The following is a 12,360-nucleotide window of genomic DNA, read 5'->3' as shown; positions in this document are numbered from 1 at the left end:
GGAGGAGCAGGAAATAGCAGTAGTTTCACTTTGTCAAAAGGAGGACTGCAGCTCACCTGTGGACTCCACCATGATTGTTTGAGTGAGTGAAAATTCATTTACTTCTTTCTTTAACCAGGTTTGTCACACAGTTCTCTTATTCAGCCTTTAAACAGACAGATCTGAGTCTACAGTTTAAAACACAGCGAATACAACGTGATGATGGGAAATGTGGAGCACTGCCTTCATGATCTAAATCTGGGGTCAAGCAGGGCCCGAAACTGGTGCTTTATAATAAATATGATGATAATAAGAACTGAATTACACATTCAAACGCAGAGCTCCTGCTGTAACCTTCACTCTCTAGGTTTTTCCTTTTCTTCACTCATCTCAGATTTCTGGCACAAACACGTCGTAAACAACATGAGTGATACTGGTGTTGGTATGTGATTCATATCAGCATGATGGGATTGATGCTTTAGTTTGCTTCTAAAGGAAACATGTCTGCACATGTTCCCTGTGATCATGTGACAAAAGGCCTGAGCAAATACATTTAAGCTGCAGCGAGTGAGAAAGAGGAACACGAGGAGGTGCATTGAGGTACCTCCACACCATGGAGCTGAGTGGAAAACAGAGCAAACAGTGATGTGTTTGCTTCAAATTCTCTGCTGTGGCAAAACCACCGACCTCAGACATGAAGCCTGAAAGCAAAGCTCCAGTTTGATTTGAAAAGCCTGTTTAAAAACAAGCTAGCCCTCTTTAGCACGGTGCTGCCCTCAAACAACAAAAGTTTGGTGATTACGCTGTGCCTTAAAGTTTTTTTTCTTTATGTTGTGACACCAACACCTCAGTGTTGAGTAAAATGATGCGTAGCAGAGAGTTTGACCTTTGACCCGAGGATGGAGCACTCCTTCCAGGTGCCAGATCTGCATGTGGCCGTGTTAGCTACAGCTAAGCTAAGGCTGATATCATTTTTATAAATGTTTACATTAAAATAATCAGTTTTCTTAATATGTGCATCCACATGTTGTTTACAGACAGATTCTGGTCCTTTGTTCAAATATAAACCAGGAGCCCCAAACTCTCAGAACGTAGGGTAATATAACACTAACATTAATGCCATGGAGGGCTAGTCTCACCCAAAGTGCTTTAGAGACGGGCACATTTACACTCCAGGTGTCTAAAAACAAACAGTTTCAAAATGCATTGAAAAGCTCAAAGGTGTGATTTTTCCATTATTTCTAATAAAAAACAAATCTCACAGTGATTTAATGATCATTCAAATGTGATCAGAAACTGGTGTTTGATCTCATGAATCCTGGCACACTGCTCTCCACCTTTAAAACTTGATATCGTGGTACCAGTATTTACTCAGTACTGGAAGATAATCCAGTTCTGCATTGTCACACACTGCTAGAAAGAAAGGAGGGAGCTTTGATAACCAAGCTCACCACAGCCAGGTGTAGCTCATGAAATAAAGCACAGCAGAGAAACCAGAACAGACACAAGCAGGCAGAGTGTGGGAGTTTTTTTTAAGGTGGACTTGGACACAATATGAACAGGCTGTGTGGGCGTTCTCTGTCTTGCCTGGAGGGGTGAAAGGAGGAAGCCTCGGCTGAATCCAAAGACGTCATGTTTGAAAATGTGTTTCTGTGCAGTTTCCATTTTATTTATATTATACATTTATATACATTTATATCCCTGAGTACTGTCTGTCAGCAAGCTGTCAGTTTGTTTCTGACATGAAGGTGTGCAGTAAGGCCGGGCTGGTTCCTCTCATGCAGCAGTTTCTCTGCAAACGTCTCCAGTTTAACAGAACGATATCTCTTTACATTAAAAGTTCTTAAACTCATAGTTTCATAAATATTGATCACATGTTAGCAGTTAATCTTCTCTCTACTGCTGTGAAACACAAAGAGAGAATCTAACCTTTTATCACCCAAGATTCAAGAGACAAGATTCAAACAGGCCGTCTGAACTTATTTTATTAAGTTTTGGAATTAAATCACAAAATTCTCAGCTTTCAGGAACCATTTGAATTTTCTCACTGGTCTAAAATGTCTGATGAGTTACAGTAACGTGAAGCACACATGCTAAAATCTTGGCAGAGCTGATTTATCTGCCTTGTTAAACTGTCTGAGCACAGAAAAGCAAAGGACAGATGCACCAACAGGTCAGAACATCACTTTATTTAAACAAACAGGCTCCTGGTCGGAGAGCGTGTCCTATTCTCAGTCTCCTGATGACGACTGGACCCCGACTCTCACCTCTCCTACTTTCCTTTGTTTAGTCATCCTCCTCCTGGATTTCCTTCCACCTCATCAGCAGTAATGACTGATGCTAACCTCATCAGTCTCATCACCACCCTCTTCTCCAACTGTAGTCTCATAAAAAGTCCACTAGTTTTCACAAACCCGAGAAGTTACTTTCCTGCAAAGTCCACACATGAATTCAGAATAAAAAAACAACAACAGAGTTTTCAAAATCTCCTTAAAGTCATTTAAAGGAGAAATAAGTAAACTACTTAATGTTTATGCTTCCTTGTTTACTTCCCTGCTGAGTCATTTAACAGGGAGTGTCCTTTTTCCAGCTGTAAAAAGAGAAACTGTGTCTCTGCTGCTCCGATAAGGAGCTCTGTGACTGGTTTTGTGAGACTGCTATTCACACTTGAATGAGAATGAAGCGACACTGCATTGGATCTTCCCTCATCCTTACGTGCAGCTGTGGATAATCTGTTGAAGGTAACCACTAACACTACTAATGCTATCATCACTGCACTTTAGAGCTAATGTGAAAGAAGCAGCTCAGGCTGTTAGCAGCAGCACGGAGCCCTGATCTGTTTATACAGCGTTCGAACGACGGCCAACTGTCACCAATCGAGACTGGAGATAGCATGAGTGACTGTAATTCTTCTGCTCTCATTACATGAGTGCACACACTCATTCTGAATGTAAAGTACATGTTTAATTTTACTTTTTACATGCCTGTGTAATTTTATGTAATTAATATAAGAAGTAAAGCTCACAGGGCGCACATGTCAGCCACAAGCACAGGTGAGCAAACTCAGTATGAATCCATTAAAAGTTTGCCAGGCTGCACAGCAGTGATGATGTGGCCTGTTAGCGGAGTTAACCGGAACAGATCCAAACATGGATAACATTTTAAAAGCCAACAGTAAACATTATGCAACGTAGTTAAAGAGGTTTGTGCAACAAAGGCAGGGCTGTGAAATTACTTTTAATGTGTAGCTGATGATAAGCCAAAACATCTCCATCAGCTGGATGCAGGTTATGATACTGCAGATGTGACTTCACTGACCTGATTCACACATTTTTGGTAAAAATATATAAAATAAAATAAAAAAATTCTTCATGGATCGTGTTAAAGCGTTCAGACACTTTTATCTGTTTATCTATTTTTGCATTTGGTAGCGATGCTGTGATGCTTTCATGCTGCAGCTCCTCTTTACTTCCCACGGCCATGAACTCAAGCTAATCCTCGTTTCTTCTGTCTGCTCACTTAAAATGAGCGGTGTAGATTAGATTAGATTAGATGAAACTTTATTAATCCCTCGGGTGGGTTCCTCTGGGAAATTCGGTTTCCAATAGCAGTTACAGAATGTGAGCAGAAATATACCACATATACACATATATAAATACAGAGACATATATAAATACAGAGTATACAAAGGAATAAATAGAATAAATAGGAATAAGAATACAAAGGAAGTGCACATTTCAAGTATTGTCTAGTAGAGTCTAATTGTAAGTAGCAAATAACTAATCTGAAAGGGGCGTTTCACCGATCAAATGACTCTTCAACAAACATCCTTTGCCATTAGTAACAGCCACTCCAGAGATGTTTGCTGCAGGAAACTACTGATCTGCTGATTTAGCACACAAAAGAAAACAATCCTTTGAATTCCAGTAATGATTTTATCACTGAGTGCGCTCTGTCTGCTGGTTTGTTTGTGCAGAAACAAGAAATATATATGAAATATGTATAAAGCAAGAAAAAAGTTACAGAAAATCATAAGAGATAATATAAACTATCAGTGGAAAAACCAAATGAATGCACTGATATTCTCGTCACAGCACAGTCAGAGGTTTCAGTAACGACGGCTTAATAAGATGCACATATAAAATGTTTAAGTCGTCTGTGAGGAAAACAAACATAATCTGAGCAAATAGTTTCATCTCACACGTGCAGGTATTCACCACCACTCGTCCAATTAAACTCTTTGTGCGTAAATTCCACTAAGAAGCCATCGTCCACGCCGCCTTCATAGTACAGAAAACCCGGGTTAAGCGTGACGTCACCTCTGTGGAGAAGATGAAGATTAAATGAAATCCTGCTTCGTAGTACAACAAAGCAGGATTTGATCTTGTCCACAGAGGCCTTTGTATTACGAAGTAGCATTTCAACTTATCCGGCTAACTTCGTGGTTAACTCTGGGATTTTTGTACTATCGGGGTAAATATCCCATGGTTACTTATCCAGATGAGAGATCAACAGGTACAAACTAACTAACCGATCAATTTTATGGAAAATGACGTATCCATTCCTGGAAGATCCCTCAGTTGTGTGTGGATAGTAGCATTGCCTTAAATCAGGGGTGGGCAATTCCAGGCCCCGAGGGCCGGTGTCCTTCAGGTTTTAGATCTCACCTTGGGTCAACACACCTGAATCACATGATTAGTTTGTTACCAGGCCTCTGGAGAACTTCAGGACATTTTGAGGAGCTAATTTAGCCATTTAAATCAGCTGTGTTGGTTCAAGGACACACTAAAACCTGCAGGGACACCGGCCCTCGAGGCCTGGAGTTGCCCAACCCTGCCTTAAATATTTCATTAGTGAATAATGTCTGTGTGCATTTAGAGGCAAGTCTACATACGTTCATGCAGCACTTTTAGCACTGAAATACTGCATTGTAGCTTTTCCTGCTGATTTACTTTAACCTCCTAGGACCCTGCATCCACATATGCAGTGGACATCACATTTTGGGTTATTTAGACCAAAATACTCAATTCTGCTCTACAAGGGCCTGATATCCACTTACGAGAACGTTATACTGCTACTGTTCTATCAAAATTTTAAACTAATATCCTCATATGTGGCTCTTATTTTTCATAAAAACAAAAATAAGGTAAAAAACATTTGATAATTCTTTGTTTTTACATTCATCGGGCCCCAATATGCCCAAATATCAAAGAGAAATAAAAATGCATGCCGTTCGGGTCTTAGGAGGTTAATTCTGTTGTGAATGACCATGACAGACCCGGTGACACATTTATGCTTTGCAGCATTCTTTATTAACACTCAGGGTTGCTGTGCATACACACACAGAGCTGCAGCTCTCCCGCTGCCGGCTCAACATAACCAACAACAATCACAATGAAGGACCCAGTGCCATATTAAGTTAGCAGGGCATGATTGCGAATGCCGTGCAGGGGTGTCTGCCTTCCCTGCACGGCCCACCACATCTGTATTTGTCATGGTTGCTGTGTGGCAGGCAGGCAGGAGTGGTGGACCCAAAATGCAGAACTCAAACACGGAAGTGAAACTAAAAGCGCAGCTTTATTGCTGGAGAAAAACATCGTACAAACTAAACTCACCAAAAGGAAACCAAAAGTCAGAACAGAGGAACCAAGGACTGAAACACTGGAAAAGAAAAACTAAACTGGAGCAGGAGACTAAACACTAGGAACATAGAAGCAGAACACACAGCTAGTAGAGGGTACGACGCAACACTGACTCAGAGAAACACAGGGACTAAATACACTGGGAAGTAACGAGGAGAATGAGACACAGAAGGAGGGCACAGCTGGGGGAAATTAGAACTGATGAGACAAGCAAAGCAGGACACATTCACATAAGACATGGACCTACAAAGTAAAACAGGAAGGATCACACAGAGACGCGAACTTGACACAGTGGAGACAGCAACTAAGAAACACAGAGACATAAACCATAAGGCAGAGGACTCTAAGAACCGAGAGACACAGAGGGGAACCCAAACATGCAAACACAGACTTACACAGAACAGAGGGGACACAGAGAAACATGAAGGGCAAGGGATCGAAACTAGAAACCATAGAAACTCACACCAAGTACAATAACACAAAAATCACAAAGAACTAAAACGCTGGGTCAGGAGACCCAGGACCCTGACAGTATTATGTTTTTTAACCTATTCCTGTTTTTATAATCTTATAAAATAAAATACTATAATATATAGCATAAGCTTCCTCCAGGCAGGTGTCAGTATACTTATCCATGTTTGTGAATGGTTGTTGCCAATGGAAACCCATCCATACTTAAACTGGAAAACCTGGAGTTAACTTAGTGACGTGAATCCAGACATCACACAGCTATTCTGGGTATGTTGATTATGTAGTACAACTTGAGGTACTTTAAATAGATTTTAATATAATGTAATGTAATAATGTAATCACTGCTAAGATACTTTGGTAGGATTATAACTTCTCCTTGAGTTAAACACCTGGTAAGATTATAATCTTTAAAACACACAGGATAATCCTTCCTGCTATTGCCAATTACATTTTATTTACATAGCTCCAAATCACAATAACAGTCGCCTCAAGGCACTCATGAGGATCATTGTTGGTGTTTCTCATAGTGATGAACACTTTGACTTGCCAAGCAGAAGGTTGATTTGATTCCAACGGGAAACATAAATGCTCTTGTGGCAGTAAGGCTTTTAAACTGTGCCAAATGAAACACGGCGGTGTGTGAATGATGTGGTGAACCTTTGTGACAAAGGTCTTTTTTGTGTATCTGCGGGGATGTTCCTGCTGATTACATTCTTAGTAAATCACTAAGAATACACCACTACTCAGCTAGTCTAAGCTATGGAGTAGTCATCCAGGTATCACTTTAAATTTAATGTTCAATGTCAGACTGTGTGAAGTGAAATCACCGATTACATTTTTCTACCATAAATCCTCAAATGTCACTTCACTGTGCAGACATGTACATTATGAACACATTAGGTTATAATTTGAAGTGAAGGGGAAAAAGCCTTTTAAATAACTAATCTTCTTACAAAAGATGTTCATCTAATGTTAAAACATCTCATTTGATCTAATATTAAGTTAGCCGTTTTAACATCTAAAAAGAAACATGGGACTGCAGCATGTCTACAGTTCATGACAAACATCTCTATAAGTGACCACAGCTAAATGTATTCACAGCCAATTGAACAGAGCTAATAATGAGGGGCTACAGCGTCATCTAGTGGCAGATGGCTGAAGATGCAGTGGGAACAAAAATGCATATGTCATAAGTTTACTTTTAAAAAAGCAAATGTATTTACTTTACACATAATCCATCCATAAATCCTGTTGACTACAAAATATTTAAACACATTTACTATTATAAGCAAATATATTAGACATTAAATTCAATGATGTGTTAAAGGAGAAAAATAAAATGAGGAGAGATTCTCAGCTCTAACTGAAAATCGAACTCCTGTATTTTCTATTGTTTTGCAGAACCCACATATTTCATGTCATCCTGTGGAGCTTTATCAAAGATGTGCTGGCTTCAGTGTGAAATATGATGTCGTTGACTAAATCACAAGAAACCCAAGACCCAGCCTGATTGTTTGAGGGATAATTGGATGCCAACTGAATCAAAGTAAATTCAGCTTCTCTGGGATCTTTAGAAAATGAGCTCATTATGAGACTCTGATGTTGAAACCCACAGAAAACAGAAGATGGATGCTGTGAAGATATTCTGCTGGACTCTGGGGTGTGTCTGCCTCCTGCTTCCTGTAACTGCAGGTGAGATTTAAGTGTCTTTGTAAAGTCAGGAGCACCTGCATCACCTGTGTGATAGAAGGAATGTTGGCCAATCACAAGCTACACTGAACAAAAATATAAACGCAACACTTTTGTTTTTGCTCCCATTCCCCATGGGATGGACGTAGAGACCTAAAATTCATTCCAGATACACAATATAACCATCCCTCCCAAACAGTGGTCACAAATCAGTCCAAATGTGTGGTAGTGGGCACATCTGCCATATTGAGATAATCCATCCCACCTCACAGGTGTGCCACATCAGGATGCTGATCTGACATCATGAGTAGTGCACAGGTGTACCTCAGACTGCCCACAACAAAAGGCCACCCTGGAATGTGCAGTTTTGTCTCACAGCAAAATGCCACAGATGCCACAAGCAATGAGGGAGCGTGCAACTGGCATGCTGACAGCAGGAATGTCAACCAGATCTGTCGCCCGTGCATTGAATGTTCATTTCTCAACCATAAGCCGTCTCCACAGGCGTTTCAGAGAATATGGCAGCACATCCAACCGGCCTCACAACCGCAGACCTCGTGTAACCACACCAGCCCAGGACCTCCACATCCAGCAGGTTCACCTCCAAGATCGTCTGAGACCAGCCACCCAGACAGCTGCTGGAACAATTGGTTTGCACAACCAAACAATTTCTGCACAAACTGTCAGAAACCGTCTCAGGGACGCTCAACTGCATGCCCGTCGTCCTCATCGGGGTCTTGACCTGACTCCAGCTCGTCGCCGTAACAGACTTGTGTGGGCAAATGCTCACATTCGATGGCGTCTGGCACGTTGGAGAGGTGTGCGCTTCACGGATGAATCATGGTTCACATTGTTCAGGGCAGATGGCAGCTGAGAATGTCCCAGTTCTTGCATGGCCAGCATACTCACCGGACATGTCACCCATTGAGCATGTTCGGGATGTGCTTGACCGGCGTATACGACAGCGTGTACCAGTTCCCACGAATATCCAACAACCTCGCACAGCCATTGAAGTGGAGTGGACCAACATTCCACAGGCCACAATTGACAATCTGATAGACTCCATGCGACGATGTGTTGCACTGCATGAGGCAAATGGTGGTCACACCAGATACTGACCGGTTCTGGGTCCCCAGACCCCCAATAGCGCAAAAAACTGCACATTCCAGGGTGGCCTTTTGTTGTGGGCAGTCTGAGGTACACCTGTGCACTACTCATGATGTCAGATCAGCATCCTGATGTGGCACACCTGTGAGGTGGGATGGATTATCTCAATATAGCAGATGTGCCCACTACCACACATTTGGACTGATTTGTGACCACTGTTTGGGAGGGATGGTTATATTGTGTATCTGGAATGAATTTTAGGTCTCTACGTCCATCCCATGGGGAATGGGAGCAGTAACAAAGGTGTTGCGTTTATATTTTTGTTCAGTGTAGATATAGTCTGATGTCAGAAAAGGAGTTTAAGGGGAAAAAGTGAAACTTTGATTTAATGTGTGACATTTATTTATTAATCTGGTTTCAGGTTAGCCAATCAGAGGACAGTGACCTCTTATCCTCTCTCTGATTGGCTGCTGTAGCGGCGAACAGTTCAAACTTTGACTTCTAACCTCTGTTTTGTGTTGTTACCTCTTTCAGATCAGAAAATCATCGCAGCCGAGTCTGGACAGAACGTCACATTGTCGTCTCGAACTCCAAATGAGAACAAAACCATCACAGTAGTAGAGTGGAGCAGAACTGATCTGGAGTCAGAACATGTGCTTTTGTACCGAGATGAGCAGTTTGAACCAGAAGAGCAGCATCCATCTTTTAAGAACCGAGTGGATCTGCAGGACAGACAGATGAAGGATGGAGACGTGTCTTTGATTCTGAAGGATGTGACGATTGCTGATAGTGGAACATACGAGTGTCGAGTCTTCATGGGAGGGAAAGAACGCAGGAAAAGAGCTCATCTGAAGACTGACCCCATCAGCAGCATCTACCTGAGTGTTGTTGATCCTCCAGGTGAGTGAGTAGAGTTGAGTGTGTGTGTGATCAGAGGTGAAGCTGCTTCCTGGTTGTTGATGTTTGTTTCTAAAGATGTTGTTGATGAGACTTTGTAGAAAGCAGCTGGTCTGAGTGATGTGATCAGAGTGCAGTAGATAATGTCTGACAGCAGTTTGAAGAGGAAATGGATTCTGTTCTGTTCTTCACTCATCACCTACCTGACAGCTGACACCTCACACCTGTTTCTCACCTGCAGGTCGGACAAGAAGACCTGTTGGAGTGATGCTCAGTGTGTCACTTCTTGTTGTTGCTGCTGTCATTGGTTTTCTGATCTACAGACAAGGATCACCAACCTGTCTCAGAGTTTTCCAGCTGATTCGTGAGTCTCCTGCTGTTTCAGCTTCTCAGAGGTGACTCAGATCATCCAGTGGAGAGACACACGAGGACATCCTGAATTTGTTGTTCAGCATCTTTGTGAAAGTCTTGGACATTTTCCTCTGGACATGTTGAAACACTTTAACTAAAGTTTAAGTCCAAAAGTCTTTTTCTTCCTGTTGTTTGGTGCAAAGCGTCGACGATCATCCAGAAAACATTTTCAGCTTTAATCCTGGTTTCAGGTGAAAGTTTGTCTTTAGCTCCTCACTGTCCTGATGAGCTGCATGAACACCAGCTGGAAGTCAGTTTGTCCATGAGAAATGTGGACTCTTTTTCTTTTATAAAACATATAAAACATGTAAATTACAGACTGAAGGAAATTGCCTTCCCGGGTTTCCTCCGTGGCGTGAGCGATAAGCAGAGTTTTGTCCTTTCCTTCTAAGATTCCTAATTATTTAAAGTAACACTCAGGTATGCCGTTCAGCTGGGTTAGTTACAGCGCCGGGAGCAGCTTGGGAGAACAAGAAAACAGAGACTGCTTTAGGTTGCCTTCCCAATCGACTCAAAGGTTTATTTGATACACAGCAGTTTATATAGATGGAAAAAAAAGGTTCGTGTGTCAGCTTTCCCAGTTCAAACCGGTACAGACCAAATAAGGAAACGTCTTCCTGCCTTGTGAGCAAAGAAGTATCCTGTGTGTAGTTTATCAGCTCAGCTACAATTTATGATCATCCCAGCAAAATACACTCCTAGACATAGAATACAGAGTTCTTTCATCAGTGAATTCTGAAACGAACCACCTAGCCTTTAACGAGCCTTTTCCAGGAGATAAAGAAAAAGGGAGGATGGGAGTAAGGAAGTGGTCTCATCTCTGTGGTGTTTTCGACCTTGGGGTACCAGCTTGTGAGTCCTACACATTAATTCTTGGGTCACAGAGAAAAATAACTAAAACAAAGGGGCCTTATTGAATGACAGAGTTTTCCTGCATAATGTCACTATAAAACAATATCCAGTAAATGCTACCATGGTACTAAAATACCTAACAGTTCCCCTCTTTTATTATTTTTAAAAATAATAACTCAAATAGAAAGGAAAAATCACAAATGTAATAACATAATATAAAAAGCAAATCATAAAATGTAATAGTTCACAACCTAATGTTCAATATACACATCAGGAACATCATTGGTAACATCTGGCACATCCTCAGGATCAATTTGTGCTAATTGCAAATACATTGAAGTAGCTGTACTGGTAGCTATATGGGTTATCATTGAAAATGTGGCTTGCAGAAATGTGAACAGGGTTGCACTTTACAATATGAAATAGTAAATAAAAATCCTAAGGTTAATGCAGTAGATATGATTAATAACCTAAATATATAAAAAAGACAGTTCTTCAGTTGTCTCCTGGCCTGGTCCCAGGTTCGAGAGACACAGAATAAGCGTCGTATGATGACAATGGGCATTTCATTTTCTCCATTATCAGGATGGAATGAGTCTGGCTTTATCAGGTTAGACATCATGTGGTACTTTTGGCTTTCTGTTCCTGCTGGATGTTTGAGTACCTTGTTGTTGTTCTTTCAGACGTTGTGTGTTAATCAGTGATTGCGTGTGTGTATGTAACTTTTGGATCCGGGCGCTGGCTCGCCTGAGATGTCATCTACCCGTGTGTGTTTATTTGCTCTAGTTCCGGGCGCTGGCTCGCCTGAGATGTCATCTACTTGATCCGACGCCTGAGATGGTCCGATTGGGCTGGTCTTAACCCTGCTGGCATGAATCCACTGAGGTTGTCCGTCTGTGAGGATGCTGGTTCTTCGTCACTGCCAGTACAGTCTGGGGGCTGGAACACGCGCGGCCTCCCAGAGAGTCCTTGGTTTTAGTGGCTTCTCCAACATGCATCTCCTTGTCTCCACTGGTGGAACTGTGGAGGGGAAAGGCTGAGAGAGACAAACTTTCTGATAGTTATTATTCAGTTTTTCTATCAGGTTGTGAACATCAGTGGACAATGCAATATACATCACCTTCTACTAGCGGTGCCCCTCTGGAAGCTGACCATGGTGTTGGAAATAGTCTTATTTCAAATGGAAATAATTTGGTTACTGCAGATTGAGTCATTCTAATCTCACACAGGACTTGAGTAAGTAATTTGACCCAGGTCATTAAAGTTTTAGCACACTTTTGAATTACTTCTAATGTGAATGAAGATCCTCTAT

The 12,360-nt window shown here is 41.6% G+C and overlaps 1 protein-coding gene across 1 annotated transcript; it reads left to right on the top strand.

Annotated features, from left to right (window-relative positions):
* The first annotated feature begins 2,583 nt into the window (after nt 1-2,583).
* Nucleotides 2,584-10,403, top strand: LOC147334355 (programmed cell death 1 ligand 1-like). Its single transcript, XM_086271958.1, has 4 exons — nt 2,584-2,720; nt 7,494-7,784; nt 9,423-9,788; nt 10,027-10,403. The coding sequence occupies exons 2-4, from the start codon at nt 7,718-7,720 to the stop codon at nt 10,182-10,184; spliced, it is 591 nt and encodes a 196-aa protein (XP_086128084.1). The 5' UTR covers nt 2,584-2,720; nt 7,494-7,717; the 3' UTR covers nt 10,185-10,403.
* Nucleotides 10,404-12,360: the final 1,957 nt, after the last annotated feature.

Source organism: Aulonocara sp. 'chitande type north' Nkhata Bay, linkage group LG3 (genome assembly GCF_057382095.1).
Source record: "Aulonocara sp. 'chitande type north' Nkhata Bay isolate Kocher_YH1m ecotype deep benthic linkage group LG3, A_spYH_male_GT1.1, whole genome shotgun sequence".
Taxonomy (NCBI): Eukaryota; Metazoa; Chordata; class Actinopteri; order Cichliformes; family Cichlidae; genus Aulonocara; species Aulonocara sp. 'chitande type north' Nkhata Bay.
This window is presented reverse-complemented; position numbering and strand designations above follow the sequence as displayed.